Raw genomic sequence first — 18,378 nt, forward strand, 5'->3', positions numbered from 1 at the left:
GGTATTATCATCTGATACCATCACTGCACCATGTCCATGGTACCATCACAATACTTTTCATAATAGAAGCTATAGGATCTAATAGAATGACATGCCTCCAGCTGCCTGCTGCCTTCTCTCCCCAGTCCTGATGTTCATGTCTCATGTCTCCACACAGGCCGTGTTCTCCTCTGTCTTCTACTTTGCATCTGTTCCGCTGTATCAAGGCTTTCTCATTATCGGGTGAGTGTGAGGGATGACTCATTTACTCTCAGTGAAATCTCACTGGCATTTCAAACATGTGTTTCAGACAGCTCTGACATTTGAGGGTCTTTTCAATCCAAGAGACATGGCCACTGAGCAAGAATAAGAATGCCAAAGCCAACACATCAAAAGATTCTTTGTCATGATTGAAACGAGCAAGGGTTAAAAGTGGACACGCTTGAGTCTCAATCAATTCTGCATTAATGATGAAACTTATCGGCAAGCGTTCAAGACAGTTAGAGAAAAGTAGTATTCCGAGTTTCAAGATTTTAAACAAGTTAGTGGGCAAAAACTGTGTACTGCAGCCATGGAAGCCAGCAATACATCTAGCTAACATTGACAGAGTTATAAAAAATCCACATGTGCTGGTTTATAATTTGCAAACAATAAAAGCATTGCAAACGGATACATTAGCTGATCAAATTACAGTGTAAGGCTTGTCACTTTCCATTGTCAGTTTGCTCGTTCCTGTTGCGTGTCCTCAACCTGGCAACCTACGTGAGCTTCGAGTCTGGGGTGGAGGGTGCGGGGGAGACAACTTTCTCCAGTATTTTGAATTTGGACTACAGTGCACATTTTAAATGCTTGATGTCAATGTTACATATTGCTAATTTAAGTCCCAGTGAATTGTCTTGACAAACGCAGTTTTCTTTCCTATGTTGACATATTTCGGATTGAAACAGGAAATTGGGGGAGGATATATCGCTCATACAAAACAAATAGCTTTTAGTTGACATCAGTGAACCGTGATTTACTACTTGGTATTGCTAGTCAATTGCAGCTGGTATAAGGGGGAGGAACATTGTCATTCTAGAGAGCATTTGAAATTAGTTAAATATAATATATAACGATTAGCCACAACATTAAAACCACTTGCCTAATAAACGTGATTTCGACTGTGGCATGATTGTTGGTGCCAGGCGGGCTTGTTTGAGTATTTCTGTAACTGCTGATCTCTCTAGAACTCAGAATGCTGCCAAAAACAAAAAACATCCAGTGAGCGGCAGTTCTGTGGATGGAAATGCTTTGTTGATGAGAGATGTCATTTGGCGCTTTTGGTGGCATTAGGGGGACATATACAATATTAGGCAGGTGGTTTTAATGTTGTGGCTGATCTGTGTGTGTGTGTGTGTGTGTGTATATATATATATATATATATATGTATGCTGTATAAATATTTTTTTAGTATTTATAAATTTTGTTTGCTTGCCTCTTAATCATGATCGACTAGGTAATGGAATTCATTGGTCAAATCTATTTCTGCTATTTTGTTCAAAAAAAGTTACAGTTTAGTGGTTAAATTGTCAGTGATCACCAAAAGCGTGGCTGCTGACAGTTTTTCATGATTTGTTGACCTTAAAAGCTTTATTATACTAATATTTTTAAATGTCCATTTGCTCCAAAGGTACTCTACTATCTACACCATGTTCCCTGTGTTCTCCCTTGTTTTGGATAAAGATGTCAAGTCAGAGGTGGCCATGCTATATCCAGAACTTTATAAGGATCTTCTTAAGGTAGCTAAGAGCTGAACATCAGCAAATGAACCTGAAACTGTGTAGTTAGTTACTTTTTTGTAAACAATAGTACTTTACTATTATACATTATTTTCAGGGACGGCCTCTCTCGTTCAAAACCTTCTTACTATGGGTGTTGATCAGTATCTACCAAGGTAAGTACAAAATCTGGTATTTTACCATATGGTGTAATGCACGAATTGACAAGCAACCTTCACTCAACAAGTAATTGTGTTTTAAATTGAGTAGACCATTTATGTCTAGTTCTGACTGAAGCGTTACTTTGTTTGCAAAGTCAGTTCCGAGGCTTGTTAAGAAAACAGGATATCTCCAAATCAAGAGACTATTTCACACCACCGACACTTGTTGTGAATGTTGTTCCTTCCTAACAAAATCCATGCACATGTTTTCGCACGCCCGGACTGAATTGTTTATTTGTGTCTCTGGCTACAAAAGCCGAGTAAGCCAGTGTGCTTTTCCTGGATTGCTTTTTGTGACGAAACTAGAAGCTTTGGGCGCTCCACCCCAGTCTTTTTGTGTGTGGGCATTTCATTTGTTTGTAGGGAGATTCTGTTTGTTTTAGACTTCATTGTGTATTCCCTGCCTTCTTTTATAGCTTGTTTTGAAAAGAGACATCGTGTATATATATTCCATATTATTTATCTCTGTCAATGAGTTGTTTTCACCCAAATGCAGGTTTTTCTGGTCTTCTTTTTTCCCTTATATTGGTTTGGTTTTTATTTCTTCAAACTGTAGCATGGTTATATGGTTGCGTTCTATGTAGTCATTTCAATATTTCATTTATTTATCAAATAGTTTTTTTAATTGGAGTAGTTTGTGTTTGAGGGCAAAGGTCAAAATAAAATTTCAGGACAGGAAGTTCTGTTACAAAAAAAGCTAAATCCGATGAAGTGCTCTTTCAATTCCTGAGGATAACATTTTATTAATAACATTAAAAGTCTTTGCATTATATAATCCTTAACCGATCAGGGCCTGTATTCACAAACAAATCTTAAGGCTAAAAGTAGCTCCCAACACTGACATTTAACTAATGCTGAAACTTAAAAATTAGGGGCGTGTCACTCTAATTTTAGGACTCATAACATTTTAATCCAAGAGTAATTCTTGAAGCATTTTAACACTAAAAGTAGCTCACTTACACTTACTACACTACACTAATAAAGCTAGGAAATAGCTTTAAACGAACAACTTCAGCATTACGGCTCATCACAGCTGAGAGACAGAACAGACTGATTAATTACACAATGGGTGCTGTTTAAAATGGCAGAGGGTATTGCGGTTTCTATAGTGATCAACTCTTGTGCACCGGCTACCACGAAATAGGTAGATTTACCCCTGTTTGGACGCTATTTTTCCACTGAGAAATTTGATCTTCAGAAAGCTGACATCATCTCTGCTTGGGAGTGGCATCAGGTGATCGCACACGCTCCATCTCTCTCTCTCTCTCTCTCTCTCTCTCTCTCTCTCTCTCTCACACACACACATCCATCCTTGTTTATCCAATGACTTGTTTGAAACAGTGATACTAGTAGTTCTGAAGTGATGTTTTTGAGAGGCTTGGACGCATCATTTGGTTTTAACCAGCAATGGCAGATTCTGATCGGTCGCGTAATAAAGTAGGTCCATCACAAATGATCCAAAGCATGCCATTTACATAAAAAAAAATGTTTAAGAATATTGTTATGACATAAACCTTTAAAAAAAGGTATCGTCTAAAAGCTGTGTTTTCATTATTGCAAAGTTAATAAGAGATGCAGTTAACTCTCCAACAAACTGAAATAACCCAATTACACTGGAGAGAAATTGACAACTTTGCATCTCTCTGGCCATAGACCAAATTAAACCGTGTATTGAGGATGAATTGGGAATTTCTGTCATCCATATGCAACATTATCTATCAAACAAACTATATGCCCGCTTCCGACCACACATCGTCCGACAATTGATATGTTTTCTTGTGGATGCGCGCTCACGTCAGATAAAAAAGGCGGTATTAATGGGCGTCGTGGGGCTCACCGGTGTAGCTGAAATAGTAGATGGGACGTGTGCTTGTTTCATTGTCCCAACGCAGGATGAACAAATATTCACCAACTGAAAAAATGTGACGTCATCCATAGCAATGAGGTCAACTCCGCCTTACTCTTAAATTTTATGACTTTCTTAGTAATATTGGCTCTTAGCAGTTTTGTGAATAGCTTTTAAGCAAAAAGTTAGAAATGTTATGAAATTTGTGATGCTTTCAGATATACTGATATTTCAATGTACATCAACCATTGATCTGTTAAGAATTATATAATTGTTAAAGGTTCTTTAAAGATAATTATTTTAAAGTCTATTAACATTTATGTTTTCTATATAAATAATTATATTAATAACAATAATTAACAATAAAATAATAATAAAATTAATATATTTTATATTTAAGTAAAATTTTAAAATGGATAATTACTTAATTTATTTTACATATTTAACATTAATGTAATTAAAATGTTACCATTATTTGAGTTGAAAGAATAATGTTAAATATATATATATATATATATATATATTTGGGGGCCTGGATAGCTCAGCAATTAAAGACGCTGACTGCCAAACCTGAAGTCGTGAGTTCGAATCCAGGGTGTGCTGAGTGAGTCCAGCCAGGTCTCCTAAGCAACCAAATTGGCCCGGTTGCTAGGGAGGGTAGAATCACATTGGGTAACCTCCTTGTGGTCACTATAATGTGGTTTGCTCTCTGAGGGACACGTGATGCGTGGATTTGACTTGTGCATGGATGCCGTGGAGAATAGTGTGAAGCCTCCACACGCACTAGGTCTCCACGGCAACACGCTCAACAAGCCACGTGATAAGATGCACTGATTGACGGTCTCAGACATGGAGGCAACTGAGATTTGTCCTCTGCCACCTGGATTGAAGTGATTCACTATGCCACCATGAGGACTTAGAGCACACTGGGAATTTGGCATGCCAAATTGGGGAGAAAGTGGTGAAATAAAGAAAAGAAAAAAGAAAGATAATTACATTTTCTATTAAAATAATTATTTAAAATGTAAAGATATATAATGTATCTTGTCTTCAGGGCTAATAAAGTAAAGCAAGAAGGTGTATCACATGCAAATATGACATATTGCTTAGTTGCTCATTATTATGATATAGGTCCTATAGCATGACCGTACTGTAGTTCTTATTGCTGGTTGTAATATATCTGTACTGTGACTCTACAGGCAGCATCATCATGTATGGAGCTCTGCTGCTGTTCGAGTCAGAGTTTGTTCACATCGTGGCAATCTCATTCACCTCTCTGATCCTGACTGAGCTACTGATGGTGGCGTTGACCGTGCAGACGTGGCACTGGTTAATGATCGTAGCCGAGCTCCTCAGTCTGGCCTGCTACATCGCGTCTCTCGTCTTCTTGCATGAGTTCATTGGTGAGTAATTTGGTGCGCACTAATCAGTGGTGAATTCTCAGGGCCAGCAAAGCCTTCTCTGCTGGACTAACATGCCAAATAAATAAATATTTTGCAACCTTTCATTCTAAATCACCTTTTTACCTATGTATTTTTACCTAATTATCTGCGGGAGAATTCAGTGTCGGATCAAGTTTTGAAAAGTAGTGCCGCATCCATTCAACACGGAAAGTCGGATTTTACAACTTCCTACTAGGAAAAGTGCAACGCAATGCATCTTGAAGTCAGAATTACAACTTATAGTCTCGTGCAGAAATTCTCAACTGTCAACACGAGATGCAGGGGCATGATGTCACACAAACATATGGACACTCAGGGAGATATACAAAGTAATGAATGAACAATGATGAACATTCACTTTATTAAGTAATAAATGAGTTTGTTTCCACATTACATGATATTAAAGCTTGTTTAACAAACGCCTGCAGAAACAGGTGTATAAAACATTATAATCTCTTTTGATAATCGCACACCTGAAGCACAAATGCTAGCGCAGCAGCATTGTTTATCAGTTGGGTTGCTAGGAGACATAGCGCAGCAGCATTGTTTATCAGTTGGGTTGCTAGGAGACATAGCGCAGCAGCATTGTTTATTAGTTGGGTTACTAGGAGACATAGCGCAGCAGCATTGTTTATCAGTTAGGTTGCTAGGAGACATCTCTAATGAGAATCAATCCCCTGCTAAGCTAACGGGAGTGTTGCAGTTCCGAATATTTGGGAATGGAACGCATTTATGGTTGGAAATATCAAGTAGGAAATATCCCACATCCAACTTGAATGGAACGCAGCATAACCGTGTACCCTGACGAAACGAAATTTATTGCAAGCACCATTTAAATCGCAAATATTAGTTGACTGCCACATAATATATGAGTGTTCTCTTAATGGCATAAATCACATTGAAGGCCTAGACTTAAAATGCACGGCCTGCGGCTGGCTCTAATACAGTAGCAACAAAAAGTATTTGGAAAGTAAACTGTAGCACATATGTATACAGGCCCTCATGTGTTTATTTTTGTAAGAACAGCTGTCGTTGTTTTCTTCACTAGTGGTTTTATATGTTTTATATCTAAAGGTTTCTTGTCAAGGTTTTGCCACTCCTTTATATCCTATTATCGTCATTACATCCTATTGTTACTGAACTATTTTGACATCAGAATTTTGAATATGTCCAGGTGAAGAATGTGGCCACATTCCACAAAATGTTTTCCGGAGAGAGAGAGAGAGAGAGAGAGAGAGCGAAATTTGAACAGATTAAATTGATCTCCCTGAGTAAGCATTCCAGGGCCGCAGTGCCCTCTCCTCCTATGTATGTGAAAAAGCCAAAACAGTGTACCACACCAGGCTGCCAGAGAGCAGCACGCAGAGCTACAGATCGTACTGCGAAGGGAAATACCACAAGCCTGCTCTCATTTCCTGCTGGGTTGATGCTACCCTTGCCAAGGTCTTTGTGTTTATCAGAGCAGTTCTCAATTTTGACAGTCTCTGCTTTCTTAAAAAGAAAATCAAGTGAGAATTCACATATTTATGAAATAAAAATGCACATATTTTCAAACTTTACATGACTAAGTGCAGGGTTCCCACTAGTGTTACATTTTACATGTATGCATTTGGCAGACGCTTTTATCCAAAGCGACTTACAGTGCCCTTATTACAGGGACAATCCCCCTGTAATAAGCAACCTGGAGTTAAATGCCTTGCTCAAGGACACAATGGTGGTGGCTGTGGGGCTCAAACCAGCATCCTTCTGATTACCAGTTATGTGCTTAGACCACTACACCACCACCACTCCACGTGTTGGAGAGTAACCAACTGAAAGTTAGGGCTGGAAACCGGTTGTATTTTTTAGCGTTAACCTTTTTCTAATGTGCTGCATTCTTCCAAACGGCACAGTGCTAAAATACTCATACTTCCATTCAGAAGCAGTGCTACATCGCTGTTGAATCAACTGTGAGAATTTGAGAAATTTCAGTGTGACCAGTGTAGACTTTTTCCCAAATATATAACTCTTATGAGCAAGTTCTTTTTGAATCTACAGCACAAAACAAACAGGGCAGCATGACCATTAAAGCTTGATTCCCAAACAAATAACTCTTGAGCCGGTTCCTATGAATCTACCGTGCAAAATATACAGCTTGACCAGTGTAGTCCGATTCCAGAACAAATGACTCTTGACTCGGTTCCTTTGAATCTAATGAAAACACTTGCATTTCATTTTTTTATGCAAGTCTCATGTATTGACTTGACTTTGGTCTGAGAGTTTGTTTCTCAAGCTGTTTTGGTTTTGTTCCCTGCATTTCTGGGAATACATGTTTAAAAAGAGAACCAAAGCCTTATTCAGCAGGAATTAAGTGGTACACACAAAAATAAAAAAAGCTTTGACAGGAACACTTAGTAAACTTTGGTTAGTTTACTGAATATTTTGCAATAAAAATGTTTTTTTTTAAATATGGTTATAATAAACAGTTTTATATTTTTCCATAATTTTTAATTCAATTACGTCCTTCGCAAAGCTTTATTGGATTGTTGTTCTTTCCCTCATGAAAGATGGTAAGTACACACTACAAAGTACCATTTGTCTTTTTGTCAGATTTTCAAATACATATTTTCTTCAAATCAAATTTCGTAATGGTGTGATTCACATCGGAGCTTGTTAGTTTGGTTAATGGCTTAGAACTCTTTTCTGAAGGATTTTGTGAAATCCCTATGGGCAAAATGAAAGATGACTGAAAAGTGGGTGGGTGGTAGTGATTGTGTTAAATTTTGTCTGACCCTATTCTTCATAAAACTGTCATGTTAATTGATTTTTTTAAGGTGCTCTTCTGTACCCTTTCGAAAGGGTAAAGAACAGTTTATCCATATGGCTTTTTCCTGTACCCTTTTACAAGAGTTAAGAACAGTCAAGCATTAAGGCTCTTTTCTGTACCCTTTTACAAGGGTTAAGAACAGTCAAGCATTAAGGGTCTTTTCGGTACCCTTTTACAAGGGTTAAGAACAGTCAAGCATTAAGGGTCTTTTCGGTACCCTTTTACAAGAGTTAAGAACAGTCAAGCATTAAGGCTCTTTTCTGTACCCTTTTACAAGGGTTAAGAACAGTCAAGCATTAAGGGTCTTTTCGGTACCCTTTTACAAGGGTTAAGAACAGTCAAGCATTAAGGCCTTTTTCGGTACCCTTTTACAAGGGTTAAGAACAGTCAAGCATTAAGGGTCTTTTCGGTACCCTTTTACAAGGGTTAAGAACAGTCAAGCATTAAGGCTCTTTTCTGTACCCTTTTACAAGGGTTATAACAGTCAAGCTTTAAGGCTCTTTTCTGTACCCTTTTACAATGGTTAAGAACAGTCAAGCATTAAAGCTCTTTTCTGTACCCTTTTACAAGGGTTAAGAACAGTCAAGCCCTAAGGCTATTTTCTGTATCCTTTTACTAGGGTTATAACAGTCAAGCCTTAAGGCTCTTTTCTGTACACTTTTACAAGGGTTAAGAACAATCGAGACTTAAGGCTACTCTCTCTACCCTTACAAAAGGGTAGAGAACAGTCTATCCTTATGTTAGCATGCAGCTAAACTAGCATGTTCTTGACAATTGCTTCACATGCAATGCATATTAACAATATTATCATTCCTTTTCCTCACAGATGTGTATTTTATCGCTACCCTATCTTTCGTGTGGAAGGTGACCACCATCACTTTGGTCAGCTGCTTGCCACTCTACATCCTCAAATACCTGCGTCGACGGTTCTCCCCACCGAGCTACTCCAAACTGACCACTTAAAGTTCCCTGCTGCCAACAAAAAAAAAAACCTAGCCTCAGACCAGCTAGCTCTTCCACCTCTAACAAAGTTGACACATGACTAAAACTGCTAGAACTCCTGGTTTGGTACAGTTCTTTTAACCTGAGCACTCCAATAACGCAAAATACAGGCGTAACTATTAAGTTTGGTAAGAACATCCTGGACTCTGATTCTTTGGTTGAAGAGTCAATAAAGCTATTCAGGCTTGCCGTGAATTTGTAGGCTTACCCAGAATGTTTATTCTCCATGTGTTCCGGCGGGAACTTCTATTATGTTTTTAAAATAGCCATTTTTGATTTACCTCCAGAATGTCTTTGATTCTATTTGCAATGCTTTCTCCCAGTGTTAAATACCAGACTCCAGAGAGTCATTCGAAATGAATCATCTTATTTCTCTGCTGTTTTAAGCTTTAGTGATTCACTCTCACTGAAGAAGACTAAACATACTTGGTTAACTTTGGGATTCATCCAGGAGACAAAGGGATATCGAAGGAGGCTCATCTGAGAAGTTTTTCCTTGACAATAATATTTTGTTGTTATGCATTTAAAGTTTAGAAAATGTATTTGTTTTGTAATTATAAGGTGAATTTTGCACAATTAAGTGGAAAGGGAAATCTGGAATTAAATAAGTTGTTTTATGGTGTTTTGGTACCTTTTTATTTCTTTTAGAAAACGTTGTACTACTGAATATGATGATTTAAGGGACTTGAAATTACATGATCGAAAAAAAAAAACCAGAGAAAAGGATCTGTTGAACACCCCCAAAAACACTATTATTCTAGTTTGATCATTCAAAAGGGTATTCAGATCACACTTGTGTTTGTTTGAGTGTGTGATTTTGGCACTTGATGTGCATGTGCAACTAGTAAGTAGGCTTCAATGTATTTAAATAGCAGTAGATAGTGTCTAAAAGCATGGATGATACAGTGCCATAAAATACTTTTATTTGAACGTTACTCTGTCTGTCAGTATAGTAATGTTTTTCCACTCTTATGGTGACCTCTGATGTAGAAATGGTCACTTTGTACCCCTACCTCCCCAATAGACTAGGGTTCTGACATTTAATCCTATGCTCAATTACAAAACCACACATACAGTATCCTCATGTATTTAAAGAGAACTCTTAATCATGGGTTAAAGGACCAAATCTTGCGATGCATCAGTTTTCATTTTCTTGTGGTGTTCTTACAGGGATAGTTCACCCAAACATTGACCAGAACTCTTTAACACAACAACATGTGTGTTTATAAATGATTCAAAATATGATGTGCACTTAACATTAATCAGAATGTTTGTGTCTGTGTGTTTTTAGTATGTTTATTAGCTAACTGTGCCATATTTTTGACTTTCAAACAACTTAATTTGTTGAATTAACATTTATTTTGGATATTGTCATTTTCAGCATTTCCTGCATGGAACAGAATTTGTACAAATTGTGATGTGGACCTAGACGTAGACTGAATGCCATGAATTTCACCAGACTGCTTTATGTTTGAATTTTTTATGGTTATGTAAAACGCCATTTAAATGACTACTTATCAATTGGTAATGTATTGTAACCTACTCAGTTGTAAATATAAAAAATTGCTTTTATTTATTATTTTTCTCCCTATTTGTGTTGGGATTTGCACTCTAAATTGCAGAACAAAAAAAGGGACAAGTGTGTCTCAGGATAAGAGGTGTTAAAATAAAGATTTTCTTTTGTTAAACAATTTCCTGCTTGTTTTTTAAATATAACAGTTCTCAACTATAATAATACAATATAATAAGGAAAACTAATTGATAACCATTTTATGTCCTAAATAACTGGATGCCACTTGCTAAATATATTATATTGAGTGGCATCCATTGATCATTTAGGAAATAAAATGATTATTTTAAAACATTTTGCATTTTTATTCTAATCTAATTTTTAGTTACATGTAACTTTTGCAGTGAAATCCAAAAATGAGTTATTCACTTTTGGTTCATTTGTCACACTGGAAATTCCAGGTGAAATCAAGCGCATTTTATGCTGCACATATAGAGAATGTTGTAATTCAGTCAGATTTTATATACGTTCAGAAAATTCACATACTGTGCATAATTTATACACTAAATAGTACAATGCATATCACCATGTTTTACCATTAGGGGAAGTCTCAAAAATGTATGTACACTTTGGATATGTTTATAAGAGTATTCTGCAAAATGCATCAAATTTAAAGATTACATAAATCATAAGGAATTCTCCGCTTTTCATAAAATTATACACTTTTTGACTGATAATTTAAGGTTTAAATGCAAATTCTGACAATATTGTGTTCCGCAGAAGAAAGAAAGTCACTGGTATTGAACAACATGAGGCTGGGTAAATGTGCAAAACACGTTTATGAAGGTGATCTCTATCAATTTCATACATGTGGTTAAAAGTTCCATGTGCCCACAATAAAATCAGTCCACCATCCTCTCTCCTTTTTCAAAAGAAATGAAGACTCACTTATAGACTCACTTAGGAGTGGTGGTGGTGTAGTGGGCTAAAGCACTAAACTGGTAATCAGAAGGTTGCTGGTTTGATCCCCACAGTCACCACCATTGTGTCCTTGAGCAAGGCACTTAACTCCAGGTTGCTCTGGGGGGATTGTCCCTGTAATAAGGGCTCTGTAAGTCGCTTTGGATAAAAGCGTCTGCCAAATGCATAAATGTAATGTATATATAAATATAACATCCTCTTTTTTTTTGTACCTTTGACACAAATTTTAATCTTAATCTGATCCATAAAATCTGTAACTGTCTGAGAATGAACATCACTTACTATATCACAGAAACATGCAGATTACTCTGAATTAAGTTACTGCCCCACATCTGATCTAATATTTATTTCCTTTAATTCCTTAATCGCTTTATACACCCATAATGTTTTTCTGATGAAATTAACTATTTAAAACTCGTATAATTACACATGGTGACTCTCATAGTTGCAAGTACACTGGCGGACAAAAGTTTGGAATAATGTACAGATTTTGCTCTTATGGAGAGAAATTAGCACTTTTTTTTCAACAGTGGCATTCGGCTGATCACAATATCAGGACATTAATAATGTGAATAATTACTATTAAAATTTGAAAAAAGTTCTTAAACTGCTTCAAACAGTTCCTTCATGTGCAGCAATGACAGTTTTGCAGATCTTTGGCATTCTAGCTGTCAGTTTGTCCAGATACTCAGATTAAATTTCACCCCACACTTCCTGTAGCACTTGCCATAGATGTGGCTGTCTTGTCAGGCACTTCTCACACACCTTACAGTCTAGCTGATCCCACAAAAGCTCAATAGGGTTAACTCTCTGGGGTCTGAGGGTGTTTTGGACCCTGGAGAATTTTGACATGCTTTGACATTTGTGCTTTTTTTCAGTTGCTTAAAAACATATTAATGGCTAAAGTCTGATAACACTGTATTCAGCACAAACTGGGCTACAATAATATGTGAGCAACATGTGTGTGTACATGTTTGTATTTTTGATATAACAAAAATTTTGAATAACGTTTTTGCATGGTTTTTGAAAAAAAATATAATTTTAAGTCATTGAAATAAGGCCATATACAACACATACTAAACATTTGTTCATAAGAACTGGATCTTGTAGCCTATAGGTTTTACTACAAAATGATGTGAAAACCATCCTGATCACTCATTCATACAAAACAATATAAAACTTTAACTTTTGTTCATAGGTCATATGCGAGGAGGTGTGAACTATCATGAATATTGATGTGATTCACACCTGAGGAGACAAAGACCCCTCCCCTGGGAACAGAATAAAATATATAGCATATTCACAATAAAAAACTCATTTCAGCATTCTTTGATGAATAGAAAGTTCAAACTGACAGTATTTATCTGAAATAGAAAGCTTTTGTAACGGTAGTGTATAATTTTACAAAAGCTTTCTATTTCAGATAAATGCTGTTATTTTGATCTTTCTATTCATCAAAGAATCCTGAAAAAAAATTACAAAACTGTTTTCAACATTGATAATAATAATAATAAATGTTTCTTGAGCATCAAATCAGCATATTAGAACGATTTCTGAAGGATCATGTGACACTGAAGACTGGAGTAATGATGCTGAAATTCAGCTTTACATCACAGGAATAAATAGATTTTTTTTAAATATACAGTATATATATATATATATATATATATATATATATATATATATATATATATATATATATATATATAACTTGCCTTGGGGGCATTTGCATTTGCATTGATCGCCTCAGCACATTACCATATGAATAGCGCCCTCTGCACGTGGGTGTGATCACATTAGGGTTAATTAGCTGACCCAGTAGAAACTGTACATCGCTTTGTTTAATACAGATTACATTGCATTAGAAAATGTATTTTAAATTTGACTTGTTTTATTTAAAAGTAGACATTTTAAGCTTTCTTTAGACATACAGTATGTTTCATGTTTGTGTGATAATTGTTCGCGGAGTTTCAGTTAATTTTTGTGATGTGTTTCAGAATGACACCCGCGGAGACAGAGACGGCTGAAAGCTCACCCTTTTTATTTTCTTTATTTTACAAAATCACAAGGTTTTGTAGTTATTGTGAGTGTACACAAATAAAAGTAGACCCTTTATAGTCTCTAATGATGTCTTACACTTGTCTGTTTTGACAAAAATGACGGAGTATTTTAAGTTGTTTCCGCTGTTATGATCCAGCAGGACATGCCAGCGACCCCCTGAGGGTTAAGATCCATAACAGTCTTTTCCGATTATCTGTTGTCCAATAGCTGTGTTTATTTGCCCACTCTAGCCTTTTCTTTTTGTTTTTATGGTTCAAAAGTGTATTTTTCTTTGCAATTCTTCCCATAAGACCTGCACCCCTGAGTCTTCTCTTTACTGTTGTACATGAAACTGGTGTTGAGCGGGTAGAATTCAATGAAGCTGTCAGCGGAGGACATGTGAGGCGTCTATTTCTCAAACTACAGACTCTGATGTACTTATCCTCTTGTTTAGTTGTACATCTGGTCTTCCACATCTCTTTCTGTCCTTGTTAGAGACAGTTGTCCTTTGTCTTTGAAGATTGTAGTGTACAACTTTGTATGAAATCTTCAGTTTTTCGGCAATTTTAAGCATTGTATAGCCTTCATTCCTCAAAACAATGATTGACTGATGAGTTTCTAGAGAAACCTGTTTCTTTTTTGCCATTTTTTACCTAATATTGACCTAAAGACAAAACTGAAGATTTCATATAAAGTTGTACACTACAATCTTCAAAGATTGCACACTATTGCATACTGTGGCAACTCAAAAACAAACACAAAGCCAACGTTAAGCTTCATTTAACAAACCAAATAGCTTTCATCTGTGTTTGATTTAATGACAAGTTATTTTCTAGTACCAAATGATCAATTTAGCATGATTACTCAAGGATACGGTGTAATTTTGACTTTATTTTGCAATTCCGTCTATTTCTCCGTTTTAAATTTACTTTTAATAATTTTGAGTTTATATCTGGCAATTGCACATTTATATTCCATAATTGCGAGTTTACAGTTGTAACTTTTTCTCGCAATCGCAAATTTATCGCTTGCAATTATGAGTTTATTTCATGCAGTAAATTCATTTCTCACATTTGCCACTTTTTTTTCTTAACATTAAGCATACAGTAGTGATTGCTGGCAATAAAAAGTGATTTCTATATGCCCTCTTTCTACATTCTACATATAGTTGGTAAAAAGTATAAAGGTATTAAGTAAGCTTGTGCTATTCTTCTTTAGAATAATGCCACTTGATTTGATGTTTTGTTATTGCAATAACATTCCAACAGATGTACGTGTGGCTTGTAGCCAAATACTTTTGGGGGTTACTGTAAGTATGTAAAACTAAAACGTTAAATGATGTTGCTGAAGGGTTGACAGTGTGAGAACAGTTTTTCACATTAGCTGTTTCAACATACTTTATGTAACGTACAACCATCAGACCATAACACACAGATTCAGACTTGCCTGTTGTATTCCACTTAACAGGGGATTACGATGATAAATCACTAAGAAAGCAATTTTTCTGGTCTCACACCCCTGCAGAGAGCTATTTATATACTCACAACCAGCTGGAATGTTTTCATTTGGTTATTAAGGCATTACCTCTGTGGACAAAGATAGACTTAAGGGTTTCTCTTGTAATTGTGATCATAACCACACCTCTGTTACAATGGTAATAAAGAGATGCATAAAGAATGTGTAGAATACATTGCAAAACACAATGCAGAGATGCTGGAGTGTTGCTATTACAAGTGTCACTATCAGTATTGCTTATACTTAAGGTTAGGCATTTGAACAAACTCCTAACACTAAGTATTAAACTTAAGCATGTAATTCTTCTTACACTGTTAGTGGTACAGACATAAATTATACCTAAAATAATGCAGTATGTTGAGGAAAAGTATTCTTTTACGTTTCTGAGAAGTTGCACTTACGACTGTCACCCAGCGGGTGATAAAACAGGCAAAAAAATGTCAAATATTGCATTGATGGTGGGACCCAAGCCATATCTATGGACCAGAATACAGTATCATAGAGACACAGAACATCACTGTGGCAATATGTTGAAAATCACTCAGAACACCATAGCAACCACATAGCAATGGCTGGGCAACCACCCAGAGCACCTTAGTTACACAAGGCAATGTGCAGAAAACCACTCAGAACACCATTGCAACTGCATAGCAATGCCTGGGCAACCACTCATAACACTATAGCAACGCCTGGGCAACCACTCATAACACTATAGCAACGCCTAGGCAACCACCCAGAACACCTTAGCAACCACATAGCGATGTGCTGAAAACTGCCTAGAATACCATAGCAACTACATAGCAATGCCCAGGGAATCGCCAATAATACTTTAGCAACCACAAAGCAATTCAGAACACCATAGCTATAACTGCAAAGCAATGTCTGGGTAACCACCCAGAACACCAGAACAATGCTCAATCAACCACCCAGAACACCTTAGCAACTGCATAGCAATGGGCTGAAAACCACTCAGAACTCCATAGCAATGACGGGAAACCACCCAGTGTAACCGCAAGACAATGTGCTGAAAATCAGTCAGAACACTATAACAACTGTATTGCAAGGCCTGAGCAACCACCTACAACATCATAACAACTGCATAGCAACTTGTTAAAACCACTCAGAACACTAAAATAGCTGCATAGCCATGCCCGAGGAACCCCTATAACACCTTAGCAATCGCTTGGCAACTTGATGAAAACCACTCAGAACACCTTAGTAACTGCATACCAACATGCTGAAAACCCAGTTGTGTTACTGTTATTAATACACAATTAACATTGTGGGTATCTTGCATGTGTAACGGGAGCCAGCTGGTGCGTGATAGCTGTGCAGTGTGTAAACTTCAGTCCCCTGGCCTCAAGAGGCGCACTATCGAATGATGCAAGGGGCTATAGCCTTTAGCCTCCTTGTTAGCGCTCCTGCCTCCCATGCCGGCTGACGCTGATTCGAATCCCACTTGGAACAGGTTGAGCAGGACCAGTTACAGTGGTGCGGTGACCCTAGTGGGAGTGAAGTTTAGGGGGATGAGTGTGACGGGCACCTGTTGGTACATGATAGCTGTGTGGTATGTGTAAACCTCACTCCCCTGGCCTCAAGAGGTGCACTAGCGACTGATGCTAGGGGCTGTAGCCTTTAGCCTCCTCGTTAGGACGCCCGGCTTCCATGCCAGCTAACGCCGGTTTGAATCCTACTCTGAGCGGGTCGAGCAGGACCGGTTACACATGCTCCAAATAAAGCCAGTACTGGTCAACTGTTTATATTATTTCTATTTTTATTATGAACTTCAACATTCTTAGTTTGGATTATATCACAAGCAACATGCCCACTGTGGAGCCACATTGCCAGTGGTCCTTTGTGTAAAGTATTAAAATGCTTGACTTTTACGATGCTCTCAAAATGTTTCATTGCATTTTCTTTCTCAGACATTGTTCAAGGGGGATTGTAGAAACTATCACTCATAGGTGACAGATATCAATGTCCAATTAAAACACTTAGTCACCACTCCTCTCGGTTACCATGGAAACAAATCCCAAACCTGACAGATGAGTTGTTCGTTAATCCAAAATGGCTGATGGAGACAGGTTTAAGTTTCAGTGCTCCAACTGGAAAATGTAGGAATTCTATACAGTTAGAGGACGATATGCTTTCGGTGTGTCTGAAAATTTGCTCTGACACATGCATGTAGAGTAAAAAAAATCCATCAGCTTTTTTCATTTTTTTTCCAAGTGAAACAATATTTCTTAACAAACCATAAAATTATCCATAGTCACAATCTTTACAAAACACATGTAGCCTGTTTTGTCCTGTAAATACAATTACCATATCAGTGCAACAATCATCATAATAATAATATTTGTCTTTGTAATCTTTCATCAAAATGTATTAATTTGCTCTGTAGTAATTTAATACAGGTTATTATTAATATATTAAAGGTTATGGCACTAATAACAAATAATTTTTTCACATTATGGAAGTAAAATGATCAAGCTCATAGCCCAGAGGTTTCCCTTTTCCGAAACATGCCGACAGTTCTGCGTTGGACTCGATATAAAGTATAATTTCCATATCAAAGTCCCATCCAGTGTCCGAGGCCCAAACATAAATGTTGCAATTGGAAAACTAAAATGCATTAGTGCTCTAACCCAGACAGCGCAAACTGTGTGCTGCTTAACGGTGATGGAAACTGCGGCATGAACTTGGAAAAAGTGTGTTCTTTATGCAAAAAATGGAACTGCATATTCTATCATCTGGAAGGATTTGTTTCCTTTTTCTCCCACTTGTGGTGTATTCATTTACTCATTCATAATTTGGGTTGCATAAGAGTGCTGTAACAGTAAAGGAATGTACATCTGCTAGAAGACACTCTTTCTGGAAGATGATCTCCCCTATAAAACACATGCTTGTTCCTAGTAGCTGTCTCTCTGCTGTAGTCTTCTTTAACACCCTCTTGATTAGCAAAAGTCAAAAAAGTATCTGATGCTCACTGTTTCCTGTGCATCAGGCTGGGTCTGACAATACTAATGGCAGTATTGATCACTTTAGCCCTACAATTTGAAATAAATGCTTTAATGGACTGTAGATATGGAAGATCTATTAAAACAAAAAGGAGGTTCTCAAGGTGCAAGCTACTTCTAATTTAATTGAGTAAAACTACATCAAGCTGTTGTTTTGAAGAAGAAAAAGTTAACGATGTTGAAGCTGCATTAAAGCTATTTAAGTTGTCAGTATCTTTTAAATGTATCACAACCAAATGAAAATATTTACTTTTACCATAAG

General features: G+C 37.0%; 1 protein-coding gene across 1 annotated transcript in view; it reads left to right on the forward strand.

Annotated features, from left to right (window-relative positions):
* LOC127629253 (probable phospholipid-transporting ATPase IIA) overlaps positions 1-10,709 on the forward strand; it is a 61,406-nt gene extending 50,697 nt beyond the window's left edge. The window contains exons 24-28 of the mRNA XM_052106401.1: positions 158-222; positions 1,649-1,757; positions 1,855-1,912; positions 5,003-5,206; positions 8,878-10,709. Coding sequence (XP_051962361.1) covers positions 158-222; positions 1,649-1,757; positions 1,855-1,912; positions 5,003-5,206; positions 8,878-9,014 — 573 coding nt within the window. The 3' untranslated portion in view covers positions 9,015-10,709. The remainder of the gene's footprint in view (positions 1-157; positions 223-1,648; positions 1,758-1,854; positions 1,913-5,002; positions 5,207-8,877) is intronic.
* The last annotated feature ends 7,669 nt before the right edge of the window (positions 10,710-18,378 follow it).

This window comes from Xyrauchen texanus, chromosome 35 (assembly GCF_025860055.1).
Source record: "Xyrauchen texanus isolate HMW12.3.18 chromosome 35, RBS_HiC_50CHRs, whole genome shotgun sequence".
Classification (NCBI taxonomy): Eukaryota; Metazoa; Chordata; class Actinopteri; order Cypriniformes; family Catostomidae; genus Xyrauchen; species Xyrauchen texanus.